The 17,847-nt window shown below is 43.0% G+C and overlaps 1 protein-coding gene across 1 annotated transcript in view; it reads right to left on the reverse strand.

Annotated features, from left to right (window-relative positions):
• Positions 1-11,090: 11,090 nt before the first annotated feature.
• LRRC1 (leucine rich repeat containing 1) overlaps positions 11,091-17,847 on the reverse strand; it is a 135,805-nt gene continuing 129,048 nt past the window's right edge. The window contains exons 13-15 of the mRNA XM_059401545.1: positions 16,046-16,218; positions 14,631-14,767; positions 11,091-12,795 (exon numbers count right to left, since the gene is read on the reverse strand). Coding sequence (XP_059257528.1) covers positions 12,637-12,795; positions 14,631-14,767; positions 16,046-16,218 — 469 coding nt within the window. The 3' untranslated portion in view covers positions 11,091-12,636. The remainder of the gene's footprint in view (positions 12,796-14,630; positions 14,768-16,045; positions 16,219-17,847) is intronic.

Below are 17,847 nucleotides of genomic sequence, written 5' to 3' on the forward strand. Positions count from 1 at the left end.
ATAAAAAAAAAAAGTGAGTTAAAAAATTGAGTCCCAGGGGCACCTGGGTGGCTCAGTGGGTTAAGCCACTGCCTTCGGCTCAGGTCATGATCTCAGGGTCCTGGGATCGAGTCCCGCATCGGGCGCTCTGCTCAGCAGGGAGCCTGCTTCCTCCTCTCTCTCTCTGCCTGCCTCTCTGCCTACTTGTAATCTCTCTCTGTCAAATAAATAAATAAATAAAATCTTTAAAAAAACAAAATTGAGTCCCAGAGGAGAAATAATTTAATATTGTACAAATTCTCAGAAAATACCCACCCAGACCATTGAAGCAAGTGAGTGTCTGCTGAATGCTCACCCTAGAATCCCGTGCTGCCACTCCCCTCCTCACCCTGAGCTGATTTTCACTGAAGGGAACTGCCTTGCTCAAGCTTATGCATCCTACAGAAGCCTACCTTGTGCTTCATCTAGGCTCCCAAATATTCATTTGAGGGGGGTTGCTGAAGCCTCTGTTGCCACTGCATTGCTGCTCAGCTCCTCCCAAGGCCCTGTCCTGCCTCCTTCACTCCCTTAGCACTGTTGCTTCTGAGAGCACTCCCCAGCAAACCCCTTACAAGCTCATCTCCAGCTCAGGGTCAATTTCCAGGGGACTCGCAACAATAAAATAAACAAAAGAGGGAAAGTGGTTTTTTTTTTTTTTTAGTATGCCTTCATATAGAAATCAGGAAACTATCATTTTCCTATTTCCCATTCAAAGATTGTAGAGACAATATTTCAGACAGCAGAAGGCAGAGCAACAAGCAGCCACAAGAATAGAAACAGTGCCTCTAACCTCCAGTTTTCAGAAAAGGGGCTGAGCTGAGACTCTCGAATGTTAACAGATGAGTTGATCTTAGCCATAGTTCTGGAAAATCCTCAATTTCTTAGCCCAACTCTGTCCTTTTCTTTTTTTTAAGATTTTATTTATTTATTTGTCAGAGACAGACGAACACAAGCAGGGGCAGAGGGAAAGGGAGAGGGAGAAGCAGGCTTTCTGCTGAGCAGGGAGCCCAATGCTGGGCTTGATCACAGGACCCTGGGATCATGTCCTGAGTCAAAGGCACACGCTTAACAACTGAGCCCCCAGGGGCCCCAGACCAACTCTGTTCTGCCTGACGTGCTGTCGACCTGAGAAGCAGGCAGAAGTCTCCAGCGATTAACTTGACACAACATGTAAATATAAAAGAGAAACTTGGTCCAACAGGTTGTCACATGGCAGGAAAAATAGAGCTCTCCACTGAGAATGGCCCAGTTTGGGTGAGGCTTTTCCCCTGACTCTTTAATAGGGAAGAGAAAACCCACATGTGATTCTTATCCCATGATGGTAGATTATCTTTCCTCCGAAAGTACACTAGGTACTATGAAACCCTGTATCCACTCCAAAAGTTCATAAAGTCCTGTCAGTTATGCAGATTTCCTTCCTCTTTTGTAATCATCCTCTTTACCTCCCTACATGTCCTACTTCCAAACCCAGTCTCCTCTGGTCACCATGCCTTTCTCAGCCAGTCAACACTCACAAACACTCCTTACATCTCACTTTGCCCTCCCTTCCTCCCCCCGCCCAAACACAACTTCCCACCAGTTGACTATACTCTAGATGCTAATAAACCTGTAAGAGGCTTCCCAGAGGCTTTGTTGCCCCTCCCCCATTTTCATTTGATTTGACTTCTCCCTCTGTAGTCCCTGCCACAGCTAACTGGGCCCAGGGAGACTAACTTGGTAGAACCCATCGGGAGGCTGGACTGGACCAGAGCAACTTGTACTTCTGTGTCTCTCAGTCTCTCTGCATCACCGCCCCATTTGGGATTTGACCTGAAAAGTTTCACAAATATTAGAGCTGAGATTGCTTTTGGAAGTGACCACTGAAAGAATTAAACCAGCCTGGTTCAAGCACAAGACCTACCACTGTGAGCAAGTAAATTATCTGACTTTTGCCTCAGTTTCCTCATCGTTCATATATGGATGATGCCACCAAGCTCATAGTGTGAGAATTCAGACTGAATGGGACTTGTGTCTGTTCTGCAGCCTGGACAGTGCCTGACCCATGCCAGCAGTCACCTGGCAAAGGAGAGCTAGTATCTCTTCCTCTCATACTGATGATAAAGCCGGATGATTTCCCTTGAGTGTGGGTTGCGTCTAGTGACTCATTTCTAACCATAGAGTACAGAAAGAGAACACTGGAAAAAGCACATTGCAACTTTACAGTGCAAAAGACTGGTTCTGTCTTAGATCCTTGCAGAAAACTCACCTGGCTTTTAACTTTGGTTTTGCTCTTAGGTTTGTCCTAAATCCACTGCAGGTACATGTGTTTCAACCTGATGACCCATCTCCCCTGATTTTGACCCAGCAGAGGTGCCTAGGAATTGAACTTGGGACCAAGATCTTTTGCTGTAGGAGCACAGTGTTGAGGTTCCAGAATGGAGACAGATTATGGAATCTGCACCATGAAGAGGAAGGATGGGATCCCCTATGGAAAACATAATTAGGAACAGAAAGCTGGAGGCTGGAGGCAGAACACTGGGGAATATAAAAAATTCTAGGGACCAAGGAGGGTGGTAAGAGATGTAGAAGGAGAAGCAGAGTAGAGTGTCAGGGAAACCAAAAACATAAGTTTTCAAGCCATTTGTGAGTCATGAAATCAATTTACTTAGTTGTAACTAGCACAGAAAAAGAATGGAACTGGAAATATCAGAGTTTCTTGAGCACTCGATTGGGAAACTTTAGTTCACCTGTGTATCTGTATGTGTTTACTGGGTTGCTATGTAAAAAGTTCTTTCTCAAATTGAGTTGCAGTCAAAGAAATTGGAAAAGCACTGAGGTAGGAGTTCCAAGGGGGAGGAGCTGTCTACAGACCCAAATGCAGTAGACAGGTCTAGAAAGGCAAGAGCTGCATCAAAATATCCACGGGAAGTGAGCTCATGCTACAGGGGTAATGATTTCACAATATATAAAGTATCAAATCAACACTTTGCACACCATAAACTTATGCTATGTCAATTATATCTCAATAAAGCTAGGGGGAACACGTCCATCAGATATGGTAACCTGGAGGCCAGGTGACCTGGTCATAGTAGTTTCCATGGTGCACTGGAGAAGGAGTGCCCATAGCACTGGATGGAGATGTGTGTGGGAACTTAGACAGGGTGAGAACAAGAATAGGTCTCCTTGTCAAAAATCTTGGCAGAGAAAGGAAGAATCGGGCAGCTATGGGGGGCGGGTGAAGACCAAGGTGTGTTGCTTACTAAGGACAGAACTTAATCGCTTCTCGGCCTTTTGGCTAAGATCAAGTGTAGGACAGAACTTAAATCTATAGAAGTGCCTGAGACATGGGGCCAAGTGGATCATTGATGAGGTGAGCTCTTGGAGAGAAAGGCTGCAAGAGCTAGTTGTGGTCGGGGGAAAGCAGACAGTCTAATGTGGATGACATGTGGATGCACATTAGTGGGGAGTGGAAACTGTGGCAGTTCACATGTGAAAGCCTGAATTTCCTCCATAAAATAAAGCTGACATTCAGACAGTAGCTCAATGTGCTATTTCATGGGGCAGCCAGTGACTCAGTCAATTGAGTGTCTGACTCTCGATTTCAGCTCAGGTTATGATCTCAGGGTCATGAGACCAAGCCTTGCATCAGGCTCCACGCTGGGTGTGAAGCCTGCTTGGGATTCTCCCTCTCCTTCTACCCCTACCCTCCAGCCACTCTCTCTCTCATAAATAATCTTAAAAAAAAAAAAAGCACTATCTTAACAATTTTTATAATATTGTAGCTCTACCTACAAGACACTAAGGAATTTCAACTTTGGAAGTTACCAGTCACATGATGTTGCCCAGCTAAGCCTAGGACGGTAAGGGCCCCAGGATGGGTGCTGAGGATGGGCTTCAGTCCCTGAGCAGCCAAGAAGAGGTGTGCCCAGGCATGTGTTGCACAGCATCTCCATGTTGGCAGAGCACGAGATGGGACAGGTTATGCTGTTGGTGGCAGCGACCAAGGTACAGACTGAGTTCAGCTCAGGTGGGAAGCCAGGGTGTCCGGGCAGATGCCTGGGTATGATAAACTAGTGGTGCATCTAACGCTCCCTAGTGGCAAAAGGTACCATGTGGTTCTTATTGACTAGAACCAGAAACTCCTGTAACATTTTTTGTACACAGGCCAAATACTTGGTATTTTCGGCTTTGAGGGCCATTTGATCGTTGCACATAAAGAAATGAGCATGGTCGTGTGCCAACAAAAATTAAGGACCTCTGCACTTGAATATTTTAATAGGACAAAATTTAAGGACTTGAATATTTTAATAGGACAAAATTTAAGGACCTCTGCACTTGAATATTTTAATAGGAATATTATCAAAACAGCCTGATATTGTTCCCAAATGAAATCATGGCTCAGAGAAGGCTATCATTTAGATAGCGATCATACATTAAACAAGGCTTAAAAAATACACAACTTATTTGGAAATTATGTGCTAATTATTGGCACTACCACCCAGATCTTTAGGAAAATAATTTTCTGGTATAGATAACTTTGCTTTAGTCAATGAAAATCGATGTCATATAAAGTTGAGGCATTGACTTGTATATTACTGCATGTTTCCATACTGATTACTTATTTTGAGGATCATCCTTGAGATGACGAGGAGGGTGATAATGGGTTTGGGGACAGTAATGAAAACCTGGAACAATTGAAATAAAGCATTTTGATTTCCATTTCCTAAGGACACTACAATGACTGTAGCACTGCATGAAGAATACAACTGAGGTCTAGGATTCTGAAATTTTCAGAGATGTCGAGATTGGGAGATTTCTTCTGGACCCACGTGTATCAGCAGATTGTGGGTTGGGGATTTTTGGATCTATATCAGGCACAGACACAAATGAGTAAGGCACGGTTCCTCCATCGGGCAAGTCAGGAAGTGTTAAGTAATTTCTAACCTCATCTAACCATCAGCATTTCCAGGATTCCCCTAGGGCACTCACCCACAGGTAAGCATAGTTTCTACTTCTGTTCCCATTTCCTCTACTCCCAGTAGCTTGTGTATGTTAACAAGAGGATCCCTGACGTCCAGAACTTGGCTCCAGAAGCCAAAGTGCTCTTCTGCTTCCATAGGGAACACGGCATGCATATTTCTAGACAGCAGAAAGAGCTGGTAAGTCTGGAATCATCTGATTCTCTAAAACATCTTGAAGTAGTTATTATTCCCATTGTCGAGATAGATTGACTGAGACTTGAGGAAATGAAAAAAGAAAAAACTTTTCACAAAAAGTAAGCGGCATAGTTAGATTTAAATCCAGCTCTGCTTTACTATAGGCTTTTGCTCCTTCCCATACCCTAGAGCAGTGGTTCTCTGTGTATAGTCCCGGAGCCAGCAACAGCAGCACCTGAGAGCTTATTCGAAAGGCAAATTCTCTCATCTGAACACAGACCTACCAAATCAGAGCTGCGGGGGTTGGGACCAGCCATCCACTTTAGCATGACCCCAAGGGGCTCTGACAGATGCTGAAGTTTGAAACCACTGCACACACAGCCTCTGGGAAAGAGGGGGACTGCAGTAGATTACAGGATGGTGAGCAAGACTAGGCTTGGGTACACTGAGGAGCCCTGAACAAAATACTAAGGTGCTAAGGGAGGAGGCCAGGCAGCCGGACTGCTGATTCTTCTGGCCACCTGATGTCCAGCTCTTTAAAGAGCAAAGCACTCCTACCACACATTGCTGTGAATAAAAAGAAAGAAACATACAAGAGCTTGGTCTTACTTTGCTGATACCGTCTCTTCTAACAACCTACTTGCTACAAAGCATCACTTACCAGAGATGGGGAACAAGCTAGGTAAAGGACCCAAGGCCAAGCTATCACCAGTGACAAATCCTGGGCTTCCAAAGGGCAGCTCTGACCCAGTCCTGGGGGCATAACACCTCTGCCCGCTGGTGGACAGCAGAAAGAGGGGCCGGGGAGGTGAGGGGAAAGAAGACCAGCAGTCACTCATGTGGAGGGAGTCGACATGAAGCAGGTGTCATCGAATTAGTGATGTTTTTACACAGCACACCTTCCAGGTGTCCAGGTGAGAAAACAAGGTGGACGGAGGACACAGCATCTGTCAGGACTGTGCGAAGTGCCGCCCCAGGTGAATTTGCCCTGCTGTGAGAAAGAGGCACAGCCAGAACATAACTCCCAGAGCCATCTATGGCAATGCTCTCTGACCCTCAGACGTTCCCAAATGATTAAAACCAGGAGCAACCCCAACCTAACAACCCAACCCATAGCCTCGTTCTCGAAACTTCCCAAACCAACGCCGAAACCCGCCCCACCCATTATGCCTCCAGGCCAATGGGCAGGACGAAAATTCAGGAAGAACACCCAATGCCCAGACAAGTAAGTGTGTTGTTTTGTTTTTCCAAGCAGTAGTGACGAAGGTTTAAACAAACAAGCACTCATACCTCCAGCCAAGGAAGGGCGGGAGGGGGCAGTCAGGTGTGTGGACCTGATGAACACAGGACGCTCAGGTTCCAGACAGGAACCGACGACCAGGCCCCTGGAAGACCCATGTCCTTTACGTGCTCAGCCAGTGCTTTCCCACAGGGTTCTTGGGCAACTTGGTACAAGCAATGAGAGAGGTGACTCGGGAAAAGGACCTCAAGAGAAGCATTTGCGGATTCTATTTGCACGGCATCGGGTATGGGTTGTCACTCATTATCCCCCGGTGCTAGCAGGCCTTCCTGCAGGGTGGAGACTGGAAGGTCTTTCTACAACCAGGGTGGTAGAGCCTGTTTCAAATAAAATGAAACACTGCTGAATCACACAAGTTTTCTATTCTTCCTGTTTTCTGCCTCTTTGATTAGATGAGAGTTCCTAACTGGGAGCAATCGTTATTTGTCCAATCTTTCACAACGCTTTTTAAAAGAAGGATCTGAAATAATAAATGAGTCACACCCCCCTTATTTCCCCCAAAGGGCATTAAGGTCAAGTTGCAGCTATTGATTTCCAAGTGTTCATTATCTGTCTTTTCTCCAAGGGTAGGCTATTAAAGGTAGTGAGGATAAAAACCATTCCTAACTAATTAGCTCATTCTAGAGCTAACTGCCAATTTTTGGAACATGTTAAAGCTCTCTCAGAGAGCTGGTTACCAAACTGTCACTTCAGTCACTGTTAGAAAACATACCAATTTTTTTTTTCTGGCCTCCCACTAACCAAATAATTTATCTCCTGTCTCTTGAGATTTGCACACAGTTTGTGATGCTAGAACAAATATCCCCTGAACATTTTCATGGCACTTACCAAGGAACAACATAATATGGAGTGGGCGGGGGGGGGGGGCAGGGGGGAGGGGACAAGGGCAGGGGGCGGGGGACGGGGTAGTGGGAGGGCTAGAGGATGTAAAGTCACAGCTTTGGCTACCACAACTAGAAACAAATGAAGGCCCCAGTCTATATAAATGGTAGCTAAATTTCATTCGGTTCTGTGCCAGGCTTTGATGATAACCTAGGCTTAAATAATCTCAAATTAAAACAGAACCATCAGGGCAATGATAAATACAACTCCAAATACAATTACAGGTTCACTGTAATTTTCACTGAGGGGGACAAAGCAAAATAAAGCAATAAGTCGTGACCACAGACTCCAGTCAACAGAAATGTGAATTTTAATTCCAACTCTGTTGTGTGCTATTTGATCATGGAAAAGTTATTAAAACTATCTGAATATTAATTCCCCCCTTTGTGAAATGAGGACGCCATGACTGACTTCAGGGGATTGTTCTGAAAAACTGTTCGGTTAGCTTGGTGTGTGGCACACAGTGAGTGCTCAGTGAGCACAGCAACTGTCACTACCATGTCACTCCCCGAAGGAGACAGCTCATTATTGGTTTTAGAAATTAGATGTTGATGCTTCAAAAGGTCATTGGAAGATCAGCCCAATCAAATTCGTACCCAGTCAGAACTCAAGAGCCCTGTCCTGTCAGACTGACTGCCCACTCTCACAGTTTAAAGTGACACCGTCCTTCTGGCGGACTGTGAGGCACAAACATCCTTCTCCAACCCTCCACACAACCTGCTGAACAAAAGTAACCCAATCAGGTTCTTCTGGTCGGTTTCCCTTTCCCGCCAGCTGTCAGCTTTTCAAAAGAAAAAGCTCCAGCAAGGTGGAGGTGTCCTCTACACTCCCCAAATCAGGCTGCATTTATTTATTGTATCCTGGGTTTTCTCCATGGATGACCTGTTTCTTAATTCGGCCTGCCGCTCCTGATACATAAAAGCCTCATTGGTCTCCCTTTGAGAGGAGACAGAAAAGGAGGAAGTAATGAAAATCAAAGTGAAATAAAGTAGACCTAAGATAGTAAATGAGCACAAGAGACCCGGACCTTAGAAACCCAAGGACCTTAGAGACCCTTTTCTCAGGCAGAGGTTGAATGCTTTCTTGTAGAAACTAGCTTCATCTCGAAGCTAGCTAGCTAGTAAGTCCAGTTACAATGAGGGGGCTGCTGTGAGACCATGGCTAAGCTCACCATTAAGTGAGCAGACAGGACAATTTAAGATTTCCCTCCCCAATTATGTAACTCAGGGGTCTCTATGCAACATAACAGTTGAGAAAGTGTTCTTGGCCAGAGAACCAGCATGGTGTCCTCATTTCTGAGGAACACTGCTTCCTGACCACATACTCTGGCCCCATGGTAGGGACTGCAGAGCAGCTCATAACTTGCTAACAGCAGCAAGAACCGTAATAGTGGCAGCCACAAACTTCCTGAGAGCTGATGTTTCATGTCTCCCACTTAATCCTCACTATAAGACTGCGAGAGGTCTTGCTGCCCCATTTTAGAGATGAAGGACCTGAGGCCCCCTGACGTTAAGTAGCTCATCCAAATCCACGTGGTAGGGCTGGGATTCAAATCTTTATGATGTAATCTTTACGATGCCAGTACTGGACTATGCTCTCAAAACCTTGAACTCCAAAGTGCTCCTTTAAAGGGCATATCTGTGCCCTGCCTTTTGTTTTTAAATTATTTCACTGCGCAGTCTTCTTACGGATGTTTTTTTTTTTTTATTTTTTTTTTATTTTTAAAGATTTGATTTGAGAGTGAGAGAGCACAAGGAGGGGGAACAACCGAGGAGGAGGGAGAAGCAGACTCCTGATGCAGGGTTTGACCCCAGGACCCTGAGATCATGACCTGAGCTGAAGGCAGATGCTTAACTGATGGAGCCACCCAGGCATCCCTCATGGATGTACTTTAAAACATAATTTGGTTCCTTCAAAACAGCTTAGTGTTGGTCTTGGGTTGATAACTGTTGAAGCTGAGTGATAGTTATACAGAGGTTCATTATATAATTCTACTTTTGTTATGTTTTTGACTATCTCTAATAAAAAGTTTGGGTGGTTTTTGTTTTGTTTGTAGTTTTTGAATTCACTCTTTGGAAATTTGGGGGAGTCAATACGAATTGCTGGAGTGAGATTTCAACTCTCCTCGATCTCACTGAGCTACAATAACCCTGACCACCTTCTACGAACAAGCAACTCCAGGACTGTCCCTCCTCAGTGTTTGCCCGGCCTTGTCACACTGCTGCCGGTGCGCCCACGGCGGGGGTGTTGGTCCCCAGGCCAGACCTGGCTATTCAGAGTGACTTTCAGATGAAGGCAGAATTTTTCCCAGCCTCCACCCCACCCATGAAGCATGTGCACTCGGGTGTGGTAGATTTCTCAAGAGGCGGCAGGCTGCTGTGGAAGGCGGTGCCTGGCACCTCCACTGGGCTTCCTTACCTGTGACAGCTACCTAAGAAGTTTTTAGATAGAAAGATTGAGTTGGTCAGGACCACACCTCTGAACTTGCCAGATTAAAAACAAAAAAACAAAAAAACAAAAAACCCACAACATCCAGGCAAATAGTTCTAGTTTTCTTACCTGTACCCCTTTTCCATCAATGACTTTCATTATTTCAACCCCTCTATTATTTTTTTTATGATGTTATCCACATAGGCATAATTCCCTGGCTAAAAACAGGAAATAAGGGGCCAAAGGAAAAAAAAAAAAGTAGGTGAACAGGTCACAATAATCCTTCCTGCTTTTACCTGTCACTCCCACAAGACAAATAGGCAGGCAGCACGTCGAACTCCTCCCTTTCCTGAAGGAAGGGCCAGACTGCGGGATGGGGGCCACCCCTGCTCCGCTAGGAAAAGGTCAGGAAATTTTGGCACTAGCTTCACAATTGGACAGGTATCCTTTTGCATAATTAAGTTTTCCTTCTTATGACAAGAGAGGCTTCACTGGAAAAGGCTGGCATGTTCCTGAGTTGGGTCTCCTTGGTTAATGTTTCCATTGTGAGGTCTAAGCCTGGTCCCGGAACCCTGAAGGTAAAGGGCACAGCAGTGTCACCCAGCACGAACAAGTAAAATGAAAGTAATTTTTCCCTTCACAAGTAAGGGGGAAACAAAATACTAAAAGCTGAAAATAAAGCAACAAACAAAACGGGTGAATGCATAGTAAAGAAAATAAGCCAAAGGAAACAGATAATTACTTACATAACATATCCTAGAAAAATTTAAGCACACCCTCTATTCTATTCTGTCTACCACATTCCCCCAAAGCTAGGATGAACTGAGTGGTAAAGGGTGGGCTTTATACGAAAACAAACAAAAAATACCATTCGAGTTCTATTGTTCTTTAGCATCAAGATTACTCTTCTTAAATAAAGCCAATTTGCTTATCCGTCAGTTCATGAGTTTAGTGGTATCATCTTCATAGGCCTAAAGCCTAAATAAAGTATGCCAAAATGTTAAAATGGAAAAAAACTAAACCGGTACTCACAAATTGGGGAGCAAGGTATAAAACTGACTAGCCAAAAACCAATTCCATGCCATGGTACTTCCAACTCAATAAACAGATTTTAAAATATATACATATATACAAATAACTTAAAAAGCAAAGTGAATGCAGTAAATTAATGCATAACAGTAATAGAAATGTGTATTTGGCTGGTTGAAAACAGGTTTCTACAGAGTCCAACTGGCCAGAAAGCCAGGGTCCAAAGTTATTAGCAAGAGGAAGGCAGTTCTGGGGTCTGTGCTATGCGGCACAACAGCAAGCAATTAACTCAAAACTCACCAGTAGTTTAGATATTTAATGGGTGGGAGCACATCGTCAAAAAACTCAGCTACATCTGAACACAGAAGGTGATAATTACTTTTAAAAAGTTGTATGGTTAATTCCAGGGTGATTTTATTTCATGGAGAGAAAACAAAAAACCAACAGTATCATGATTTTCCTAGATACCACATAGTGACTAGTACTTTCATTCCTTTTTATGACATTATACAAAACAAAAAAAAAAAAAAAGGGAAAGAAATCAATAGAAACATACCAAAGCATACCTCCATGCCCCTTAAATTAGCAGATTTAAAATTAAAACTGGAAGCAAGTATTTGTTATACTTTGATTCAAACTCTATTTACAAATTAAATTGCACTTACAAAGATAGCAACATTTCTAATATGGTTATTTTGCTTTATTGTGGTTTTATATCTCAATATAAAACTTTTAAAGCTTTCTTCCATAAAAATCATACTTTCTTTTGCAGTACATAGTTAATTTATCCACTGAATTTCTGAACCAGTTTTCTCCTTTTGTGCTTTTCTGCTCTATTTTATTTTACAAATGGCATATACCTTCCCAACAGGTACAATCAGATGCTGCACTCATTACAAGAGACTCATTCATAAAAAGTTAAAGTGTAAGACATGAAATATTAGCAGCCTAATCCTTTGGTTCCTCTTTTTTAAAAAAATCTACTGATAAAATTTACAAATTGGTGGTAACTCTTCTTTTTGGTTAAAAACAAATCCACCAGGTAGATTACTGATTAAAATCCAACACTGCTTTAAAAGTACCACACTCCTAGTCTCATCTCACTGCTCAACGATGCCACTGCGTACAATTGGTTTGACATGATTCGGGATACAGTAAGGCACAAGTGGGTGGTACAAATGAAAACAAATACTTTAGGACTGGGTTTTTTTTTTTGTTGTTTTTTCCTGCACAAATGCTAAAATATGTACCGTTTCCAAGATAAAATAACAAAAAAGAAATACACATTTTTTGTTACGAAATACCTATACAAAAATTTTAAATTTACACCATCTGAGCTGCCAAAAAGTTTTTTAAAAAAGGATCAATTATGCGCCGTACATAAAACTATCTCTCATCAGTAGGTCCAAGAGAACTTGGGCTCAAAATGTCCCAGCACTTTATGGGAGGGAGGAGGATCAACAAAATTTCCCTTCCTGCGCTCCCTTACCCCAACATAAGACAGAAACAAAGGTCAGGTGTTTACAGTAGTGTATTCTACTTATGACAAATGACTGCAAGTCAGGGGAGAGGCGGCATATCGGGGGCGCACCGGTGCCCTGGCTGGCTGAGGAGCCGGAGTAAGGCACTTCCATGGGGAGAGCAGCAGCCCCCCGTGCGGCCTGGGCCGTGATGCGCACGCGCCCACGTTCCGGCGGTGACGTGCACGCACACGCGTTCCGGGGCTGTGACGGGCACGCACAACGTTCCGGTGAAGCCCCAGGGCAAAGCGCGGCTCCTGAGGAGGAGACAGGATCTCAACAGCAGGGGAAGACACGGGAGGTAAAACTCGGAGGTGAAGTTCTATACAGAAGTGGTCACTCGGTCAATGGCGTGATTGACCTCGTTTTTGTTTGAATCCAGTCCTTTAGCAGCATTCATGTCATTCCGTAAATTCTCCACTGTCTTTTTCATGTTCTTTAGCTCCCCTGGGTGTGGAGTGGCTCGCCGCAGAAGTGTTCTCTGAAAACAAGCAGGGGAGTGAGTGTGTGGGTTTTATGTCATTACTCTTTCAACAGGCAGCTTCAAGGTGGGGGCACTCGGGGACAAAGCCTCCCTTCTCGGGATGCAGGCGCTCGGAGGGGGCAGAAGCGCCTCCTCGGGAGCCCCGCGTGCTGCTTATCAGCTGCTCACTGGCAGTTCAGGGAGATGAAGGTGCCACGGGCACCTTATCTGGTCCACCTAGAAGGGTTACCTTCAGAATAAAAGAATACTCTGTAAAATGTAAGATTAGCGTAAGATAAAAATTAAGTTCCATGAAGGGCAAGGAAACAAAGATTTTTAAGATGTTGGTGTGGGGTGTGAAGAAAGAAAAAGATAAAGGGGTAAACAAATTCTAACTTACAGTCATTGCCTGGTCTATCACTATCTGAAGTGGATCTGGCTTCCTTCAACATGGAGGCATGGGAGTGGAAGGAAAAGGGAAGCGAGAGAGAGAAGAGCTTCTTTCCTTGGCCGCTGTGTGTGTTATTTTTATTTACTAAAGAGAGTTCACATTTTTCTAGTAAAGGCCACAGTGCTGGGAGTGAAGTGTTCGGGAAGGGACAATCTTTAAAAAAACCTCTTATTTGACCTATCAGGTGCTCTCTGGCTCCTAAGACAGCATTTCTGTCTTATAAATGGCCTGTCCAAGGAGTTTCAGGAGGAGGAGCCTAAAGTGCGGTGACACAACAGTCAAGAGCACTACTGAGACAGCGAAGGAACCGATGAATTCCTCATCCTCCAGCAAACCACCAGGTAAGCACTGAGGGCTCCTTTCTGCTGAAGTCACTTTGTTGTGCCTAATTCCCATTCTGTGCTCCATTACTGTAAACATAAAATCCCATTTGGTGACAGCCGGAATAACAGACACCACAGCAGTCATTTAAAAGCCACCCTTTGCTTTGGGGGCTGTAGGTACTCCCTCTTAGCTCTGCTTATGAAAATCTCAATTAGCACAAGGAGTTTAAGAAGCCAAAGTCAACCTGTAGTAATATTTCAAGAGTTGTCACAGACTCCTGAAGATGTCAGCTGGCCGACAGACATTTTTAAAGTGTGGATAGAGTAAGGCTAAGTAATACCTTCAAATCTATTCCTGATTTTTTTAATGAAAACTAAGATCGCAAGCACTTCGCCTGAGGGTGAAGAGAAGAATGATTAATTACATAAAGGACAGAGAGAAGCACAGCTCCATAGAAGGCAAGCCAAGTAACACTCTGAAGTGGGAATGGAGTCATTGCTGTACACTTCTAAATGGTGGTGGGGAGGAGACTTCATTCACCAAGAACAACAAAAACAGAAAACAGATTCCTGGCACGTGGGTGGCTCAGTTGGTTAAGCATCTGCCTTGGGCTCAGGTCATGATCCCAGGGTCCCAGCACTGAGTCCCACCTGGGGCTCCCTGTTCAGTGAGGAGTCTGCTTCTCCCTCTGCCCCTCCTAGTGTTTATACACTGTCTCTCTCTCTTGCAAAAATAAAATCTTAAAATAATAATAATAATAATAAAAAAGGGGGAAAAAAACCCAGAGCAAATTCCCAGTTCACCGGAGGCGAGAAAGGATGCTATCAAAAATAAGGAACAAGAGTATAAGCTATTCCAAGAAAAAAATCCCAAAAGGTCCATTTGCTTTATATACATTTGGTAAATCAGTACATAGAAATACCTAATTTTGTCTTCTAAAAAATTCTTACATGCTGAAGGCTAAGCAGAGAGCAGACAATTTGGAATTAAAATAAATCATTATTAGGTGCCACTATTGGTCTTGGAAGGCTTTTAAATTTTGCATTTTCAGGGAGGCCAACAATCTCCATTTCCATACCGTTTCATTGTCTTCTTCATCTCTCTCATCTTCCAAAAATCGGATTGCACTGACTCTGTTCACTGCACGCTCATTCCAGGCGTCATCCGGGACATCATTCACCAAGCTCTCCAGTGCCCCACAGCGAGGCAGGTTCTCTGTCATGACAAACACCACATCAGCTGGGAACTTGAGTTTGTGTGACTGGTAACTGCTATGTAGTATTTCAAAAATTAAAAAGAAAAGAATCTAGGACAGGGTTACCCTTTTTTTTCAATGTTACATAATTCTATTTGAGATCATATAAAATATCTGCCAAACTCATGTTTAGTATTTCATCACAGAATATCATGATAATTTATAGAATCCTTTTTCACAGTTCTTTTCTATATGCTAACTTTAAAAACTTTATTGTGGTGAGGGGGTGCCTGGGTGGCTCAGTCAGTTAAACATCCAACTCACGATCTCAGCTCAGGTTTTGATCTCAGGGTTTTGAGTTCAAGCCCCCCGTTGGGCTCCATGTTGAGTATGGAGCCTACTTAAAAAGAAAAAACAAAAAAACAAAAAACCTTTCTCATGACACTGATGTAGTTGTACTTGTTGGACTACAGTACTTTCCTTAGTAACACTTCTGCTGTCTTCCCCTTGGGGTCTTAAAAGCTCCTCTAACAAGGTTGGGATTGGCAAAATTGCTTTGGGGCTTTTCCACCTAGGGGATTCCTATTTTCCCAGTGCACTCTAGTTCTCTTTTATCAAAACCAATAATGGCAATTTGATGTTAGTGTGAATATTTTTTAAAACCACACATAATTTCCAAAACAAAGATGCAATGACTTAAAATAACAGACTGGCTTAAAAACTATTTGTCATTGGGGGCACCTGGGTGGCTCATTCGGTTAAACACTGACTCCTCATTTCATTTCAGGTCATGATTTCAGGGTAGTAAGATCAAGTGCCAGTCAGGTTCCGCACTCAGTGTGAAGTTAGCTTGAGATCCCACTCCTTCTCCCTTTGCCCCTCCCACTCCTGCTCTAGCTCTGTAAAATAAATAAATAAATAAATCTTTAAAAAAAAAACAAAAAAACAAACCTGTTTGTCAGTGGTGTTCAATACTAATCCTCTAAACCATCAGTTTGGATTTTAAGGGACTCTATCAACTTTTTTAAGAGTACTTGTGTTTTCAGTCTTAGCGATAATTCAAATACAAAAGGCTGTTTAAGAAATTTCAGATATGATAAGCAGGTGTGAGGGATACTTTTTCTTTGAAGGTACTGAGGAAAGAACCTTCCCAGAGGACATCCACAGTGACCTCACCCAGGCTGGCTCTAGGGGCACATTAGACAAATTACAGACGCACATGGGAGTAAGAGGTCTTATGGATAGGTATTAGCTGCTACTTATTCTCATAGCCATGTGAGTATTGTTCTTAATTTCACCTTGGCAAGTAGGTTCAGAAGGCAGCTGAGGAAGCAAGACACAGGTCAAAATCTTCTCTCCTGTGGTGTGGTCTGTGTCCGTCTGGAACGTGAGTAGGGGCTGCGACTGGTTGTCAGACAACCACAAAGCCTTCAGCTTCAAGGCAGTCAGGGATAAAGGCAGATGTAACAGCCTAATTTAAAGCAAAAGAAGACATCAAGGTCTCAGATTTTATAATTACATCAATTCCTATCAATACAGAAAGAAAATAAAAACATTACAAAGAACCTCCTGGGATTGGATTCAAGATGGAACAAGATACTGTGTTTATAATAAAACCCTTGGTGTACTCTTTGTGAGCACACTCAGTTTGTCACAGTGCTTCTGCTGTCCTCTCTCTCATAAGCACCTCTGGCCACAGGGCAAAACATTAGGTTTCGATTTAAAGAGAAAAAAAGCCAGTGTGACCATGGAAGGACGCAGTAGCAGGAGTTCTTACTAAGTCAATGGCAACAGCCTCCCTGACGAAGACCTGTTTTCAGTAGCACCTGGCAAAAATGAGGAAGAGTGGAAGGAGATTCCTGGGGTGCTGAAGAGTTTAAGTGGCAGTTATAATAAAGATGAAAACATTTTCTTCCTACACTGCATTTTCTTTGCCTAAGGAGATTATTTTAGGTATCCATCTTAAGCTTGTATCTTCTAGTTTCTTGAAACTTCCACTTCCCTAGACTCCTATGGGATAATGTCCACTTCATATTGTTTCAGTTTCAAGTGAGATCCTATGTATTAAAGCACTTTAAAAACTGTAATGTGACATCTAAAGATTAATTCTTTATTAATGTTTGCACCCATGTCTGACAAAGTGACTGTACCCAGTTAACTCTATTTAGCAAAAACCAGCACCAGGAATCACATACATTTGCATTCACCAAAAGACTACTTTAGTGAGGTGGTTCTTAACTAGGAACGCTTCTGCCTCAGGGACATCTGGCAATGTCTGTAGACATTTCTGGGTGGTACTCTTGGCATCTAGTAGGTAGAGGGCAGGGATATTGCTAAATATCCTATAATGCTTAGGACAGCCGCCACATCAAAGAATTATCTGGCTCAAAATGCTAACAACGGCTGGGGGTGAAAAGACTGCTTTAGTAAAAACCAATGCCTTATACAAGTCTACTAATGTACTATGAAAACAACCAAACCTCTGCAGATACCAGGAATTTAAGGTTTAATGAATCTAAGGTTGTATTTGATCAAGTATTTTTACTCTAAAGATGGCTCCATGTGCATTAAATTATAATCTCAGCAGTGACTTTACAAGCTGGACAGGAATGAGCTGACTGCATTCTGTGAGCCACAAGATAAGGCACATTTTCTTTAAGAAATCCTTGGCCCATGAACTCTGTAAAGAAATCATATGGCAGCAGGTATTGCTAGAGCTCTTTTATGAACTTGGACATCTGTCTCCAGTTTAACACATGTGGGAGGTCTACATATACATCTTACTTACCGAGAGATCAATCAATACTGCATTATCAGACATAGATGCCACCCTGAATGGGCAGGCTTAAGGAAAATTAATTTGAACTCTATGTAGGGATATGAAGAGAAGTTGTACTCCAATATTATTAAACTAATCTAAATAAAATGTAAGCACAGAATGTTGTTACTTTAACAAATGAAGTAAAAATTATATCAAAGAGTACATGGAGAGTGTTAACAACAAATGCACTATTAACTAACTTCCAAAGAACAAATTAATATCATTTACAACATACTTCCAATATATTAGTTATAGAGATGACACAATATTTTCTTTTCC

This window comes from Mustela nigripes, chromosome 5, assembly GCF_022355385.1.
Source record: "Mustela nigripes isolate SB6536 chromosome 5, MUSNIG.SB6536, whole genome shotgun sequence".
Lineage (NCBI taxonomy): Eukaryota > Metazoa > Chordata > Mammalia > Carnivora > Mustelidae > Mustela > Mustela nigripes.